General features: G+C 25.7%; 1 protein-coding gene across 1 annotated transcript; it reads right to left on the bottom strand.

Annotated features, from left to right (window-relative positions):
* Positions 1 to 6501: 6501 nt before the first annotated feature.
* Positions 6502 to 12959, bottom strand: LOC145846860 (cationic amino acid transporter 2-like). Its single transcript, XM_082953441.1, has 14 exons — positions 12813 to 12959; positions 11985 to 12086; positions 11442 to 11570; positions 11003 to 11158; positions 10682 to 10832; positions 10429 to 10505; positions 9476 to 9634; positions 9075 to 9297; positions 8311 to 8450; positions 7919 to 8021; positions 7613 to 7734; positions 7165 to 7316; positions 6953 to 7061; positions 6502 to 6794 (listed from the first exon to the last, which is right to left on the bottom strand). Exons 1-14 carry the CDS (start codon positions 12934 to 12936, stop codon positions 6685 to 6687), a joined length of 1857 nt encoding a protein of 618 aa, XP_082809567.1. The 5' UTR covers positions 12937 to 12959; the 3' UTR covers positions 6502 to 6684.
* Between the last annotated feature and the right edge of the window lie 6193 nt (positions 12960 to 19152).

Genomic DNA, 19152 nt, shown 5'->3' with positions numbered 1-19152 from the left:
ATGTTAGCTCATAACTAATTTTATTAACTGTTTTTTTTTTTATTATAGTACACTTAAAAACCAGAAACTATCATTTTTGTTAGTAGCAAAACAATTAATGTTGTAGTTATCACTATAAACCCATATCAAAGTTTATGCATACACAGTTGTTAAAAGTAATAGTTTTTATTACTTTTTTATTTATTTTAGTTTCACTATCAAGGTAAAATTAAGTTTAATAAGTGTTTCAAAATTTCTGGTGAAATTTTTTTTGACTCCTATGGATCATGTAAAACAAATTTAAAGTATAAAGCTCAAGATTTAGTACTATAGAAATAAAATAAGTAGTACTCAATAGGTTTTACAAGAATTAAAAAAGATACAAACATGCCTTTTGTATAGTTGACGAGTGTCGTGTCTAGAGTCACTAAAACTTGTTTTAAAAGTTTAAAAATAATTAATACGAAACAAACCAATTGCTTCGATTTATATTAAATATAAACATAAGGAAAATTGTTTCAATAATTAAAACAAAATTTTACCTGCAAATTTTCATCATACATTCCACCCAGTATAATAAGTTTTTTTTTAATTTAGGCTAATGTGAACAATAAAAGTATTATTTACTTGAGGCTGCTGACAAAGTTTCTGGAGTTTTAGTTGTTTAGATGTTGATACTTTTTATTACCTTTATAACATTTCTGCTACTATTAACACAAAACAATATATATAATTTTACTTCTAGTATTTTACTAGAGATCTATCGGACTTGGCCTTTTTTCACCGAATATTAATTTTAAAAAACAAGTTATGTTTCGGCTAATCACAATTTTGTGGATCTGATACCGCGATAGTATGTTAATTTTTTAATGAAGAGAAAGATAAAAAACTAATTTAATAGTGTAAATATGTAATAAATAGTTCAATTTTTGAAGACAGTAAGTAAACAAATGTGTTTTGTCTACGTTTTTATTTGAATTTTAAAAGTCTGTAAATAGGTATAAGTTGTTGTTAAGATAAGAAGTAAGTCTGTAGGTAAAAAAAGAGAAACAATATTTGCTTTTTGTATAAAACAGGCAACGTTTTAAAAGCACAGTTGCAATCAGCATAGACAGGTGGTGCGTTGTGAGCGTAGCAGTTTAAAGAAGTATGTGCTTACTAGTTGTCGTTCACTTGTATTCAATTATTTTTTAGTTTTTGTCTAGCTTGCTGTAGTATTCATTTGATCTTATATTTTTTAGTTTCCTTAACTAAACTAGACACACTATATCTCTTGCATTTTAATAACGATCTGAGATGACGCAGATTACAATATACCTTTCGCAAATCTACGCACTCTCGTTTAGTAACGCATTTTTGAGTTGTAAAAGTACAAGATTAACTAATCGAAAATAAAATTATTTTAAATTAGTTGCAAAATCAGCAGAATTTCTCTAAAAACTACAAAATATGAATTTTATATAAGGTATGTCTTTTTTGAGGAAAATTTTAGTTTGTATATACAGTTATATATTTTATATAACTATTAACAGAAGTTTCAATCAACGCATTATACAACAAAACTGATCTTTTTTTAACTATGTTCAATTTTTTGATTTTAAATGAAATATTTTATTTTTCTAAAGGCAAAACCAATTACCGTGTATTAGTTAACTTAAAATAAAAGCTCTCATCTTTATTTAAGTGCTTAAATAATATATCACATTGCGTTGTTAATTTATAGTAAGCATATAAACTAATCTAAAAGTTTTAGAGTTTATTTTTTACTTTACCTTAACATAAAAATTGGTATGCATTTTCAACTAGAAAAGTCGTGTCCTCATATTGCAAACAACAAGCAAAAAAGAATAAATAAAGTTAAACGCAATTTACAATTATCAGAGTAGTAAATGTAAAAAAATCAGTCAACATAGTAGATACATTTGCTACCTCTCGTTTAGTTATGTTCCCTCTTTAATTATGAAATTTTGCTGTGGACACAATATGCGTAGATTCGCGAGGAGTGACTGAATCATATATCCCCCTATTACGCATAACGCGTAAGAAACCCTTTAATTTCGACAGTAGATCAAAGTTTTGGTATAAGCACTAGTTCCGGATTAAACTACTTTAAACGAGCAATATTTTTTTTAACGTTGTTTAAAGAAAAAAAAAAGTTAGTTTATAACAAAATGTTGCCTGTAAATACACAAGTAAACTATCGAACATAAACAAGTTCACAGTATTTTTAGAAATTTCGGTCACGTATATTGTAGGTTTACAAATAAAGTGTAGTCTCTCGTTTCTTTAAAATAAACAAAACTATTTGATGAAAAAACAAAAGTTAACTTTCTAATTGATCTATATAGGCATGTGTTTACCTTAATTTTATTAGTAAATGCAAGTTTATTGATTGATTTTAACTTTTTTTGCTCCCTTCTGTTCATGATAAACCGATATTTTTCTTTTATTTATTGTGTAAGATTTAGGTTAACTTTTTTTTTCCTTATTAAATTTTTTTTTTTTTTTCAATGTTCTATTTTAAGGATAGGTAACTGCTCTATTCGGGGGGCCTGATATGACAACATTTTGTTTACATAACAGGTCAGATTTATTAAAGATAGACTTTTTGCGGGATTCTTTATATATTAGTTGTATCCAGAGAAAGCTCAAACTAATAGGAGCTAAAAATAACAGAGTATGACTTTACACGTAGAATTTATTTAAACGCACTTTGTTTAAAGAATTAGCAAATGCATAACACAAGTACTTGTACGAAACACATTAGACAAAAATGTTTACACTATCTTTCGCACGTTGCTTGTGGTTGGTCTGATGGACCAGGTTGGCTACGGCGCGAAGAGTGTGAGTCAACACCCCTTTTGTTAATCCCTCTGTTTATATTACGTTGGCTACAGCGAGTTTCGGGGTTGATGACCTTGTCTAAAGTATGATGTATGTTCTCTTTAGAGAACATACTATCCTTTTTGGTGGGCTTGGATCTGTTACTCATTGTGCTATACCAAGAGTTAGGTGTGGCCCACTAGTTTATTTTAAATTAATTAAAGTTGGTTTGTAAATTTCAGAGATTTATAAGAGTACCAAAAGCTGCTTGCTACTTTAATTAATTATCAACAACAAAGCTTATTTATTCAATTTTATGTAAAACCAAATTACAGATAATTTCAATATAATTAAGTATTAACACCAAAGTTTATTTATTCAAATTTATGTAAAACCAAAGTACAAATAACTTCAATTTAATAAAGTTAACAGCAAAATTTATTTATTCAAATTTATTCAAAACCAAAGTAAAATTAACTTCAATTTAATAAAATTAACAGCAAAGTTTATTTATTCAAATTTATGCAAAACCAAAGTAAAATTAACTTCAATTTAACTTTATTAGAAATATAAATAAAAACAAATTATACAGTAATCTTCCTTTATTCTACCAACATATGTTTCTGTGTGTCAACGAATCAACACACTTCAACTGGGTTCTGTAAAAAAATAATTACTGTAATGAGAGAATAGAAGCATAGAATAAAGTAGGTGTATATATGTTTTCATTAAAATAAGGTATATTCTACAGATAATAGTTATTAATAGGTGAAATACTTAACATTAAATCCGACTGTTATAAAACTATATGATATTTGTAATTATTAAGTTTAAAATAAATAAGTAAGCTAAATTACACAACAAAATATAATATAAACAACAACTTACGTTAATAGGAAAGATAACTAAATCAAAATTTGCCGTTGTTAACTAACAAAAAAAATACATTTGTTACAACTAATAATTACCTATTACAACCTATTAACGTAAGTTGTTTATATTATATTTTAGACTTAATAATTACAAATATCATATAGTTTTATAACAGTCGGATTTAATGTTAAGTATTTCACCTATTAATAACTATTATCTGTAGAATATACCTTATTTTAATGAAAACATATATACACCTACTTTATTCTATGCTTCTTTTCTCTCATTACAGTAATTATTTTTTTACAGAACCCAGTTGAAGTGTGTTGATTCGTTGACACACAGAAACATATGTTGGTAGAATAAAGGAAGATTACTGTATAATTTGTTTTTATTTATATTCCAGTGAAGATACTTCACTAGGATCTTTTATTAGCAAACGATTTAACCAATATTTTTGAACAGTTATTAGAAATATATCAATTTAAGAGACAGAACTAAAAATAGGAGATTAATAACAATACTCACAATTTAGCACATAGAAAAGTCAACCTTGAGCTGCCACACATCTAATAATCTATTTATGAGGCGGCAATTTAGAAAGTTAACAAATTAAAAAAACCCTAATTAGAGAAAACTCTTTTGCTGAATTTAATTTATAGCCAGAGGCGTTACAACACTTTAGTATAATTTATTTAAACAAAAATACAAATTACTACTGTTTTATTCTATTACCTGGTTTCAGTGGAATTATAATAAACAAGTTAAGTAGCACTTATACATGATTTTCAACATATTAATGAATAAAAATAATTTAAAAAGTGACTTATGCTTGTAATCAATGAACAAACAATCAAGAATAACTAAAATTATAATACTTAGTAGAAAATATATATGTATCGTTAAGTGAATAGTAAATAAATTTTAAGTGTTTTATAAATTTATTTAACTTAAAGTGTATATTTTAATAGCAAATTACTTTATTTTTTATTTGTATCACAAAACAAAAAAAGTACTATAAAAGCAACAACATGACGTCAAAAATAAAAAATAAACAAATGAGTTCAAAAATATACCTACAGTAGTGATACATTTAGCCGGATCCGAATCCAATTCTTATCTTAAAACTAGTGCCCGGTCGGATTTAAATCTCATTTTGTAATTAAGTTCCAGTCGGATCCTACAAATCTCTCAAACTTTTCCGTAATATCTAGGGTAACTTTTAAAACTACTCTACAATACGCCTAAGAACTTTTTTTATGAATTTCAAATTGTCTAGTATAAGTTTAAAACAACAAATATGTCTTTTACCTTTTTTGTAAAAAAACCTAAAACGAATAAAGTATATTTAGTAACCTACCGAATTTTCAAATGGGATCCAGCCGGATCCGGATGTTTCTTTTAGATTACTATCAGAGGACGGATACGAGTCCGAATCTTGTTCTGAAATTAAGATCCGGCCGGATCCGAATCTTTTTTTTTTAATTCGATTACTAGGGTCCGATAGATCAATAACCTACAGTTTAATGTAAATTTATAATAGTAAAGAATGGTTAGTAAGGTTTGCTTTCTTTCAAGTTTATAGTGTTGTACATGTTTATGTTATGACTGCATCAATTTATTATTTCAATTCATATCTGAATTAAGTACTAGTAGGGCTTCTCTTGTTTAGTTTAGTTTCGGTAGACTGAGACCGGTTTCGTCCTTATTAGGACTCATCAGTCAGTCACAACCGAAAAGCTTGTAGTCGTCAATCTACTTGTGGTCTGATGATCGAATTGGCGTGATCAACCCTATTGTTAAACTTGAGCTTGTCTCACGGCAAACAAAAGTTCAGGCTTCTGCTCTGCTGACTTTCGCCGATGTTTTTTGTTGATCAAACTATGGATATAACATCAGACAAAAGTTGGCAAATGTATGCATTTGTTTAGTTATTAATAAATCGGAAATTGTTTATCTAACTTAATTTAATTACTAGCTATAACGTGTTTATCACTAGCAAAATATGGCTCGTTGGTTTGATCTGGCCTGTGAATTAGAAACATCTAGCGTGAGCAGACTTTTTAGCTCAAAAAAATGTTGTGCTAAATAACTAACACGAGCTACTTAATAACAAGTATGGCTTTAAAATGTACTATCTTTTTTTTTCGTACACAGTAGTATTTATAAATAATTACTTGAAATAAATTGTGCGATTAAAGATAAAAAACTGTTAATTTACAATTAGGATCCGCCAAGAATTGTTTTATAAAATGTAAGATAATTTATTATATTGAGTTTTAAGTATTTATTAGTGTATACTATATTAGATTTGTTATAAGAATATACAATTTTAGGCTTTGGACTAAGATATCAAAGTAGAGCCAAGGAAATAAAAATAGAAAAATGTAGTAAGTTTAGTTAAAAACTTAACTTTTTTTTGAAATAAAATATACGTTAAACAACTAATCTTCAGATTGATTTTTAGAAATTGTATTTAAATTATCTTATTACTCTGTATTATTTTGCCACGCATACATTACATTTGACTACATCTGAACAACATCAATTTTAAATTTGTTTCTAAGTCGTATATATCAAAACTGGAGCTTATATTCAACTGTTCTTTTTGTATAACAAAAATGCAAGTTCCAAACACAACACTTTACTGCACTTTGCTCTTCAAGGCTAGATGCATGAACATATAAATGTAAAAATCTTTATCATTTACAATAGTTAGCTATTCAAAATTTCAAAATACGACATCTATGATATAGCATAACATAAAACAAGCTGTATTAATTAACTATATATCTAAGTTATTTACTTTTAACTAAAACAATCAGCTAGAAAATTATTTTTTATTGATCACAAAAAATTAATTTTTGCAATAAAAGATTTTTTTGTTGAATAAATGCTGCAAATATAAGCACAAAAAATAAGACATACTTAGAAACGTAAACAATATACTGTATATAAATACAAAAGAAAATAAAAATAAAATGTGAAACAGAAAAGAAAATTAATAAATCATTTTAATTGTTCTTCTAATTCTCTAAGTCTCATTTTTTCTTCAGGTTTGTGAGAATTTTTCGTTGCTGTACTGTGAGAGATGCCGTAAAAAAAGTAAATCAAAAATCCTGAAAAATATTTTCACTGGTTAGCACTGTAGTTCATTATATTTTATTTTTTCTTAAAATTTAACTTTTAATTGAAAACATATATATAATAAATAAAACAAACTATTCAGTTATTAAGCTTTAACAATCAGCATATGCTGTATACAAATCATACTAACCAACAAGCATCCAGACTGAGAACCTAATCCAAGTCATCCAATTTAACTCGCACATAAGATAGATATTACAAAAGCACGATACAAGAGGCAACCATGGAAGACCAGGAACCTAAAAAATGTTTTCAAACTAATGGTTCTTAATATTTATATAAAAACTTATTTTTAATAATATAGTATATAGATACAAGGAATTAAATAGCTTTTTAACTTACCATAAACGAATATTTTTTGTCATTTGTTGGTTGCAGCCAAATCAAAAACATAATGCAAACAGCAAGTGCAGCACATATGATCATACCCGTAAACTGTATCATACCAGAATCAACTTTTGCTTTAAACCATCCAAAACCAAAACTAACAGCAACTGTAAAATTTTATTGAAGTCATTTCAAATAAGTTAGTATTAAATTTTTAGTAATGTAATGTTTTATCAATTTTGATATCTTACTAATTTTGTTCAAATTAAACTTTTATTGATTTTTTTGTGACGGTAAAGATTAAAGTATTTATTAAAAAGAAATAAATGAAAACATTTTTGTATAAAAGTTGGGTTTTTAGCCAAAACATGTCATCTAAAAACTAATAAGTTAAGTTTAAAACATTTAATTTTAATGTTAGTAAAAAAACTCAACAGCAGTTTAATTAAAATGCCTAGCTTACAGAAAACTAGCGTAGCTCCATAAACAATGTCTCCAGATCTTTTAGTAGGAGTTGGCCCAGGGCGTAGCAAGCTTTTGAAAAAACTTTTGTTTTCACTGTTGTTTACTTCTATGCACTGGTATCTTTTAGAAAAAATGCAAGTTAGACAAATATTTTTTGTACTATTTTGTGAGCTAAGTAATTTTAATCACAGAAAAACATGAAACCTGAGTCCATAATTTTTTGTTATAAATTGCTTTATGTTTTTAAACTAAGTTATAAAAAAATGTTTTTTTTTTCTTCCATAGAAAATAAAAAAACTCAAACCTCAAAATAAGTACACAAGCAGCAACCAAACTATAAGCGAGAAGTGTGCCAATAGACATCATATCTACTAATGCTTCCAGATCAAATAGCAGAACCATTATGCCTAAGTAATTAAAAAATCAGTAAAATAATGCTGTGAAACTATTTTTTTACGTATAGCTAGTGACTTATCCTTTTGAACAAGCTTTTACCGATGCTTTATTTTGTGAGCTTGATAAAATTATATAATTACTGCATTGTAATACTTTTACCACTTAAACAGGTTTTAAACAATATTGTTCTATAAAACATATCATTTTTCTTAATCTAAAAATTTTTAAAGATGTATTGCTCATATTGATAACTAAGTCTTATATAAATATTTAGTATCTTTACCAAGAAAAACAACAAACCAGCAAAAAGTCCAGATGAAATGGTTGCTACAACCGGAGTTTTAAATCTTTCGTTTACCTGAGCTAAAGGACTAAATAGAAGACCATCGGATGCCATCGCCCAAACTATTCTTGGCAGTGGAAAAATTGCACCGAGAAGACTAAAACAAATAAAATTCAAGTTTAAAAGACTTTAAATAATTTAGTAAAAAGTGTTATTTAAATGTTTATCTTCTCTAGACATTTAAAGGTTAGTAGTCTTCATTTTATTAGAAGCCATAAATTTTATCATAAGTTTTTTTCTAATAATATTGTACAAAATTGATTTTATCAAACCTTTTTTTAATTTTAAAATGATGAATAACACTTTACTAGCATAATATAATTGCATTTTTTACGATTGTTTTTTAACTTGCAAACAACTAATTGAAAAAATGTTCTTACAGACGACTATTTTTACACAAGATAAAAAAAATTAGAGAAAAATATATATCAACAAACATAGGTTATAGCACAGCAAAAGTACAGAATCAAATATTGTAATTATTTTAAATGCATATTACTTGTTTATATGGTATTAGTTACTCTAAGCTGGTGTTATACTTTGCGATATAAATTAGTTTATTTTTTTAGGTTTTTTTACTTCTATAATGTTATCGTTGTAGATAGAATTGTTGTAAAACTATTTATTTGTAATGGTTAAGATATATAATTAAAAAAAAAACTTTTTATTGTTACTTACTAGTTATTGATTTTTAAACAAAACAATTATTTAAGCATCGAACCTAGAAGTCAAAGCAGCAGTTCCTCCAACTGATGTCAAGTACTTTGCCCATTTCCAACCTACATTCTCGAATGCAACTGGCATTGTGGCCCGATTGTCCAATTTAAAGTAAGGTTGCATGAGAGTTAATACAATAGAAATTCCAAAGTAGGCCAAGCATACAATGAGCAGAGAAAACGTAATTGAACGTGGAACAGATCGTTGGGGATTTTTTGCTTCTTCACCTTTTAAACAAAAAAAATTACTTTAGTAAAGGTTAGTAATAAGTCAAAGTAAACTTTTGCATGTCAAATATATTACAATAATTATATACGACATGTAAACTAAACAAGTACTCGTAAAAAATTAATAAAAAAACTGTTATGAGTCTATTTATGAATAGAAATTATAAAAAGAGCATACCTGTAGAAGCGATGATGTCAAAACCAACATAACCGTAGAAACAGATGGCTGCTCCTTTTATAATTCCATCAAAACCATATGGGAAAAATCCACCAGATCCAAAATCTTCTTCGCACTTATCATTTTTATTTTGCCCACCTCCATGACCACTGGCTACAGCTTGAATATTTAAAAGCTTTAATTTTTTTGGTTAACCTAAACACTTTATTTCAACCGTAATTTAAAAATATAGACGCTAAATAAAAATATATGGATTAATCGGAATGCTTTTTTTTTTTTTGAGTTGACTATATTAGTTTTGATGTTTGTATTCGGTACTTTTAGTTATACTATACTTTAAGAATGATATTAATACACTCTATTGTTGTATTCCGATACAAAACTTAGAGAAGATGTTGTTATAAGCATAGAACTTACAAAAAATCTTTACTAAATATAGAAAACAAATTTAACTGTGTAGTTAAATTACAAAACAAAAGTAATTGTAATTCAAAATAGTTTCAGTTAAGTAATTTTTAAGTTAAACAACTTACAGTGTATTTAATATATTATTAAACTTTTAGCTTTAAACAATGAGCATGTACATTTTAAAATTTTAAAAGAAGATTAAAAAATATTCTTTAAAGTTTCAAAAAAAAAAAATATTATGAAACATTATATAATTAGAATTAAGTACAACGAATGACCTTACTTTTTTAAGTTGTTAAATTTTGAAGTCATGTTTTCACTTTTTTAACTACTTATTTTTTACGTAAGTATGGTAAGAGTTAAGTTACAAGAAGTATAAAAAATAACAAATTTTTATAAAAGTTGAATACGGGTACCAAATAGAAGTATTTTCTTTTAATTCAAGCTTAAAATAAGGAGGTCATTAATTTTACTTGTTCAATATTAAGATTATGTTTTTACATCATTAAATAGTTTTACAAACATGACACTTTATTTTCTCAAACCTGATTTACTTTCGTTACCATATCGTTCAAAGAATTGTTTTCTGGCTGTCAAATTGCATTTAAGATCATTTTGAACACTATAAAAATAAGAACAAAGTTAATTTAAGACACCAAACTAAGTCCAAAACACTTTTTTGCTTTAAAATTTGTTGAGTTTTTGTTAACAAAATGCATTTTAACTTATAGTTTTTGTTTCAAAAGCTGTATTATATTTAAATACATAAGACCTTTTTTTACATAAAACAAAACTTACTAATCATCTATGTTAGTTTGGTTAAGGCTCCAGTTTTTTAAGTCTGCGTGGTACATACCAGCAACAATAACAAATAAGATAACAGAAACATTAACCCAAGTTAATATCTTAGTCACAACTGCAGACTCCTTTGCACCAATGATAAGAATGGCTGTTTTTTTTTGAGTTATAAATTATCCAGTAAATTTTAATTTATGTAATACAATATAAGTAAAGCTAAATAACTGTATAATACTTAATTCTCAGCTGCCTATAAGCATAACTGAATTTAAACTTTAAAATAGCGAAGTTCTAAATTCAACTTAGGTGTACAATACCAACCAGTTAGCACTAAAACAATTAGAAAAGCTAAAACATCCGGGTACGCAGCAATTCCGCTGATAGATGGCCATGGTATGTTTGACATCCAAGCCGATATGGCATTACCAAAAATTGAGTCAAAGTTTGAACTCCATGCTCGCGCAACACTTGCCGCACCTGTAAAACTACAAGGTTTAGCTCTTGTTGTGGTTTCAATTTTGTAGCTAAAGTCACAAAAGTAAAATATGATAATAACTAACAATAATTTTTAGTTTAACTTTAAGATATTTTATGCATTTTACAAATGTTTAATAAAATTTTCAAACTGGTATATTTAAGCTGACTACTGTGTATTAGTCAACCAGTTACTAAAATCTACATATAAAATGTACTTAAAGATTTGAATACTTCTAACGAAACTTATTGCATCTCTAGTAGTACAAAAATCAGTTTCTCTTACCGATGACATACTCCAAAACCAGATTCCAACCAATTACAAAAGCCCAAAGCTCTCCTAAAGTAACGTAACTATAAATGTATGCCGATCCTGCTTTTGGAACTCTTGCTCCAAATTCAGCATAACACAGTCCTGCATTAAATGTACAAGTTTTGAATTTTTCTAAAAAAAGCTGTAGCGTTATTTTTAAGATTAAATACTTTTACTAGCATTAATATAAATACAATCTATTAAATAACATTAATTAAGATGTGTCATTTAATAAAATGACAAGTTTATTTACACTTAAAATTATTTTTTAAATAAACATTTTAATTTGACTATATAAATTAGTTAAAAAACGAAATATTAACATTATTCAAATCTTAGAATGAAAATGGTTTTAAGAAAGTTTAACAAATGTTTACTAGTTCAGACTTTTAAGTTTGACAAGCTATTGACAGTTCTATTAAAATTATTTTTAACTTATTAAAAAAAAATATAAGAAAATTAGTCTAAAATCAATATAATCTCAGTGTAGGGACTAAAAATACTCTAATCACGTACCAGCCATAATACTTGAAACAGCTGCAATTAAAAAAGATATGATGATACTTGGACCAGAAGTAACACTTGCAACTTGGCCTGTTAACACATAAACTCCCGAACCTGCAAAAACAAAACGTGGTGCAAACTATTTATTTTTGTAATTATTTTTCTATAGACCGCTGAAAACTTTAAACTATTATATATATTTGTTTTAATTTTTTTAATAAATTTTTTATATGTAACAAAATGTTTTCTTAGTTATTTTTGTGTGATTCTTTGACAAATACTTTTGATTGTGACTGTTTTTTGGTTTTAGTTAAAACTATTTGATACAAAATTATATGCAGATCAGACTAAATAGAATAACAAAGTATCTTTTAGTATATTTTTAGTGCTTTTTGAAGCTATTTTTAATACAATATTTTTTTAACTTTAGCTTTAGCTTTTAAACTATTTTTTGCTTGTAATTTTAAAAACACTGATTATGTAATATTTATATTCAATTAGTTGCTTTCAACAAACATAAGATTAAAAATTACTACTCTTAACATATCTAAAATTAAGCAATACCGAACAATAATGTAAAAATAAAATTATCATTTTGGATATAAACTAATATTTTAGATCTGACACAGATGAATTAAAACTAACTTTATTTGTTTTTAACTGTGTATTTTCTAATTATTTTCTAGGAAAACGTAAACATTTAAACCTATAGCTTAATAAAATTTAAAATAATAACAACTGAAACTATTAGAAATTTGTATACTTAAAAAAAATAATTTATTCGCTTCTAAGTTCAAACGTTCTAAAGCTTAAGAGCTTAATCATCATTAAAAATCTCACCAAGTGTGGATCCGACACCTAACCAGGTTAAATCTGAGGTGGTCAGACATTTTTTCAGTTGTCCTTCAGATTCACCTTCATTCTCAAATTTCTTAACGCGAGTAAGCTTCTTTAAAAAACTCATTTTCTTTTTAATTTTTTCAAAAGTTTTCTATTAAAAAGTACTGATTAAAATAACTGACACTAACTAAAATTTTTTTATAAACAAATAAAAATTTAGTTGACTTATGTTAGTTTTTTTTTTCTCAATGTTTTAAACTGTTACTAGTTTTTATTTTTTCAGAAAAAAATTCGCTCAAAAAAGTCATCAGTGCAATGTATAGTTATATTTGTTGCACTAATGAGCTCTTTTAGCGAATCATGCTTGCAAAATAAACTTTGAAAAAAAAAATTCTTAATTTTCTCCTACTGTGAAGTAGATGTCTACAATTGTTTTTCAATTGTGCTAAACTATACTACCAAACCTATTTCTTGAGATAGTACGCAATATATTAAATACACTTATTTAAAAGTCACACTACCTGTTATGTATTCTTTTAAATTAATAAAGTTTGCTAGTCAACTGAAAAATATAACAAGATATTTTTTTAATAATAAATATTAATTACAACAAGTACGAAAATAAGTGTATAAAGTTGTGGTATTTTTAAGTAAACGATTCTAAATAAGGTTTTGATAGATTGAAATCATAATTATTTTTATTTTAGGTCTTTACATACACATAACTGCAAAGTACATCTGATAAACTACAGTTTAGTTTAAAGACGTTGCTTTATAACAACATCATCGAGAATTTAATTCTTGAAAACTTTAAAATTTTAAGCTGTATAATGAACTAACTGTTTAAACAGATACATTTTTAGAGCAAAGTTTATTGAGCCTTAGACTATTTTGAAACCGACTGTTTTGCATACGTTTAATATCCACTTGACACTCGTAAATACTTTATAAAACAACATTATCGTAATGTATATATTGTACTGCTTCACACACCTCTAAAATTTATGAATTAAGTTCAAATACACAAACTTAATAAGCATCAAGACAGTTTATATAAAATTTGTATGATAAAGTCTCAATCAGAGTAATAATACGTCGTTAGCCTTTTTAATCTTTTTTTTCAATTTATACAACATTCAAATCAGTTATCAAAAAATAAAACAAAAACTAATTAGTTATTTTATTGTGTCACAGATAACACATAAAATACTATTATGCCCTTATTAAAATAAATAGATATTACAAGTGTTAAAATCTATAACTGATTACTGAAAAATATACATAACTTTTTTCTAAACATATAACTACAAAAATCTAGCATAACAATTGTTATATTTACTTTTTTATAAACAATTATAAAGCTTTTAAACATTAGATAGAAATTAAACTTATGAAACATGCTGTCAACAAAAATAACAAGCGTAAATATTTTACGACAAAAGTATAGTACCTTCATTTCCTAACTGAAACAAATATTCACATAGTATTTATACAACAAGTACTTTATATATGAAATAGCTGTCTTACTACAAATTAAAACAATAGTTACGACGAGGACACTAAACAAACTGTGTTTGGTGCTTAACTAGCTCGTGATCAGCCACTTTTATTTTTCTATTATTACATAACACATTTAACTTTTTTGTAACAAAGTAATTAATTATAGTGTACTTAATCTATCTGGAGATAGATAATTAGTCTTATAAACTAAATTAACTTTTATTAAAAACTTAATTTCCTTAGTTATTAGTAGCAAATTGTTTTAAAAATTTTGAATTCTAACTTTTATCATGACTTTTAGTCTAGATAAACGCGTAAAAATGTTTTTTAACCTATTCATCTTTTAAATCATGTTAATAAGATAAAATATAAAACTTCTACGCTGATGTTTTTTATTTGTAATTAAATAAATAAAATAAAATTTATTATAAGGTGCTAAAATAAAAACTAAAGTTCTCAAGTTAGCAATAACCTAGTTAAATTTACGTTTTTACTCAGTAAATTAATTTATTATGAATTAATATATAATGCCCCTTTATTATCGTTACTATTCTCTTAAACCTAGCATATATCTACACCATCATTTTTGAAATAAAAAATAGCTTTCATATATTTATCTAAAAGATTTTAAAGTAAAATTTTTAGGCGTACGTATAAACGAACTGAATTGCTTTTTTATGATTTTGCTTTCATGAATCCTTCGACAAGACGTTATTTATCAGTATCTGTTTATATGATAGATAATTTTTAAAACAAAATTAAAGAAAAACCATCTTATGGTTTAATTTCTCTTCACAACACTCGGATGTAGAAATTTCTTAACTTGAAAAATTAGCATCGATTTATATATTTTATATAGTGTAGCTACGATTTGCTAAAATCGTAAGATTATAAACTTAACATAAGCGAAAATGTATTATTCTTAAATAGTAAAAACGTGGTAAATGATGCTATTCTGAGAAAGTTACATTAACAGTTAACATCTAAAGTTATTACTTTTTTTAATTTTTAAGTACGAAGATTTATACCATAATAACCAAAAGTTTTAACTTGTTTTAAGCTACTCTTCTTTAACTACTTCTTAAACAAGGTGATTTAGTTAAGTTACTACAGCTTATACAAATTAATATGAATTTAATAAAATAACAATTCGGTATTAACTCTATAATTTTTATATGATTATTCTGTACAAGGTTTATAGATAAAATCATAATATTATACTACACTGATCTCAAAAACTTAAAAAGTCTTTAAAAAAAAAGTTTTTTTTTTTGATATTTAAAAACTATTTTTGTTAGATATTTATTTTACATTACTAGTTTAAATTAATTAGAACTTAAATATAAAGTATGTGATAATTAGCAAGCTTTGTTAAAACTTTAAAATTTTGCACTTTGCAGCGAGTTTTCCGTCTTACTTAAATTTTACTGCAACAAAATAGCCTACAACAAGTCGTGCGCAAAACTTTTCAATTTAGACCGATTTAGTTTTACATTTTTCCAAAAGAAGTAATATTGCTCTTTTAGGATCGATTTTGGCTATCAGTTGTCAATGTTAGTAACTAGTAAGGTGGAAAAAGAGTAAATTGGTAATAAACTAGTAATGGGGAAATTTTTTTAACTTTTGCCAAGGGGAAGTTTACAGAAATTAGTTTCGGAAACCCTGCCCTAACCTTTGTTGGTGGATGCCTTGGTGGTACAATAAGTAGACGAAACAACATACACTGTTGTAGTTGGACAGTATATTATTAATAGATCTTTCTAGTACATTTTATATTTTTCACTCTAAATTTTTTTAAAGACATGGTTCCAGAAAAATATAGTAAAAGTTTCAGTTATACGAAACTTGAATTATTGTGTAACTACTTCAGACATTTTAACAGACATTATTGCTACAAAAACTATTTTTTATTTATAAATAATTTTACATTTTAACAATCTACTAAAAAAGAATCTCTATTATTTTTTAAACTAATTTTTTTTAAGCATTTGTACTGACCAATACTGACATTTTGCATCCTAAAACCAAATATTGTTTTGAAAGAAAATTTCAAATTAGTAATCTACTCAAAAAAGCTCTAAAAATTTAAAGCTTTTGAACTGATTAAAGTGAAATTTAGAAATTTTCAAGCATTTAAACTGACAAAAATCGACATTTTGTCACTTTTTCCAAAAAAAAATATATTAGTCTGATTTTGCCGTGCCGTTACGCGTGCGCTAACCCTACTAAAAGTTATGTAATTTCTGAAGCTCTAAAAAATCATACTTTTACAGTTTACATAACAGTAACTAAATATAGTACTAACGTTAAAAACAACTATGTTTGTTTATGATATCTAAAACTAAAAAGAAAATTAAATAAATAAAGTACAAAGCAACTTAGTTGTTTTTAAATAATAAAAGTTCAACTACAACAATATAATATTATTTACAACAATATATACATTGTATTACTGTATACTAAGATATAGTAATTTAGTTTTTCACATATTTATACAACAACACACTTTTTAACAATGTAAAACGTTTTGTTTTATAATACCTATCAACACCTAAAATTTTTGAAACTGCTTGTTTAGTCATAAAAGCATAATAGTAAAACTTGATTATTATTAAACTTCTTTTAAGTTTTTAAGTATTTTTTATATTCCTTTAACCCTGAAATCTCTAATTAATCCAAAATTATACCTAAAATAAAACCTTATCACTTGCTAGTTCAAGTGAACTACAAAAAGTTTAGCTTGTTCAGTAAGGTTTATTTAACTATACTTTTATATTATTTTTTGTTATTATCATTGCTTAACTTTTGGATATGTTTTGTATCAACAAAAGTTTAGTTACTTTGTTAAAATTTGTATAGTTTCCCAATACGTTATTAAATATCACATGTAAACTCTTAAACAGGGGTTGGCAAACTGTGCCTGCATGTCTAGATTTCAGTGACTAAGCTAACTTGTCTGCCCTTCGACATACTTTTAGCTAAAAAAACAACTGGTACAGTAGAAGCAAGTTAAAACTATTTTTAACACAACTTTTAAATATGCTCTTTTTTATGCTCTCGGCTGAGCTGCAGCCTACTAAATGTTTGTTTCATTAAAAAAAATTCTTATTTACATTTTTGAACTTTATTTTTAATACTGGGTGCCACATTTTTTTCTTTTAGTGTGGCCTGTCACCATTGAATGCTGCTTAAACCTCTACTAACGTTAAGTATTGAATTGAACGACAAAAAACGCTCAAAATATTTGGTCCTAGGACCTGGTGAACGAAGAACCTTTCGGTTATCAAGTCGCACACCACTTTGATACCTTTTAACGTCTTGTCCAGGACTTATGATATTCTTTATGGACATATAATATAATAGATTTGTATGATATTCTACACTCAAAAAAAAAGCTTTATGTACTTGTTTCTTTTTTACTCTTCTGAAATACTTTTAAAAATTTACTAAAACAGAGTTTCATTAGAATTAAGCCAACTGTAATACTATTAGACTGAAAGTTATATTTAGTACGTAAATATTGAAAAAAAATTTTTTAAGTCGGGTTTAAATGAAAATATTTCCAACAATTATTATATAAGAACTCATGTTTGTCTCTTTTATATATCTTAATTCAGAATTCAAAAAATAAAGCTTTTGCAAAAATTCATTACGATACTAAATGTATGATCGTATAATAAAAAAACTCTACATGAGAAATTGTAATAAGTTTAAATGAACATAATATATTAAGGATCAGCGGCATTTTATAAATTATACTAACTATCAGAATCTTAGTAATACCATTTTTTGAAGTAAGCAACATTTGTTTTAAAACTATTAAGTAGCAGTTAAACTTCACTAACTTTTTTAATTCATAAATATTGCACTTAATTAAAGCATTAGTAAATTACTATTTTTGCCTTTTTTTAAGTTTTCACTATGTCTAAGATAGATATTATTCAAATATAGTTTTTAGAGAAACATTTATTTCTTAAAGCCTCGACGAATCTCTAACTAGCGTTAGTTTGTTTTATTTTTGTTAATATTAATGCATCATCGAAGCATTTAACGAAATTGAAATTCTTTTTCTACTGTAAATACAAATAGTTTAGCGTCATAAATTAGTCAAACTAGTGTTCTTATTTGATATTTAAAACAACTTTACACCGTTAAAACCATTAAATAAGTAATTCTAAATTTACATATTTATCAAAAATATTTTATTATTTTTACTGTAAATTGAAAATTTAGTAGTGCATAGTACTTTTTTCGTTAAATATTTTTTAAATTATATCACGTTTTAAATACTGTAGTTAAAAACTTGAATTGATTTTTTTTAACTTTCAAATAAGTCCTTGCATCAATACTAGTAAAATCTACATAATAAGTATTTTCACCAAGTTATTCGTTACAACTCTAAATTGGGTGATAGTTTAACATTGTTAATATTTGTTATTAAATATTTTATCAAATTGTAATAAAATATTAACATTGAAATCAATTTTATGTTATTTTTTAAAATAATTTATGTGGAATTATATTCACAAACAATAGTTTACTTTAAATGAACCTCTATTTTTTTCGAACAATATAATTATACATATTTTTCATAATTCAAAATATTGTTTAAAGAACTCTAGCTATTTTTATAGTTTGTTTTTAACAGTTTGTTTTATAACTGTTTTCAAATCATAAGTTTTTACGAAAGTGTGCACCTGTGCAGTGCGCAGTAGTGTATAAAAATGCAATTTGATTTTTACATTACTTTGACTTCAAATGGATAGTAAATATTTAAGTTCTGCATTATTTTAATTTTTAAATATCTTAATTTTTTAAAGGTTCATTTTATAAAACCGTA

This window comes from Thalia democratica, chromosome 1 (genome assembly GCF_965202585.1).
Source record: "Thalia democratica chromosome 1, ktThaDemo2.hap1.1, whole genome shotgun sequence".
Taxonomy (NCBI): Eukaryota; Metazoa; Chordata; class Thaliacea; order Salpida; family Salpidae; genus Thalia; species Thalia democratica.
Note: the sequence above shows the minus strand (reverse complement) of the source record. Positions and strands in the feature narration are given on the sequence as shown.

Coding starts and splice junctions, on each gene's coding strand:
- LOC145846860 (XM_082953441.1), bottom strand. CDS start 12,936: ATGAGTTTTTTAAAGAAGCTTACTCGCGTTAAGAAATTTGAGAATGAA. Junction 11,159..11,441: donor GGTTTTGGAGTATGTCATCG/GTAAGAGAAACT, acceptor GTAGTTTTACAG/GTGCGGCAAGTGTTGCGCGA. Junction 9,298..9,475: donor TGACATCATCGCTTCTACAG/GTATGCTCTTTT, acceptor TTTGTTTAAAAG/GTGAAGAAGCAAAAAATCCC.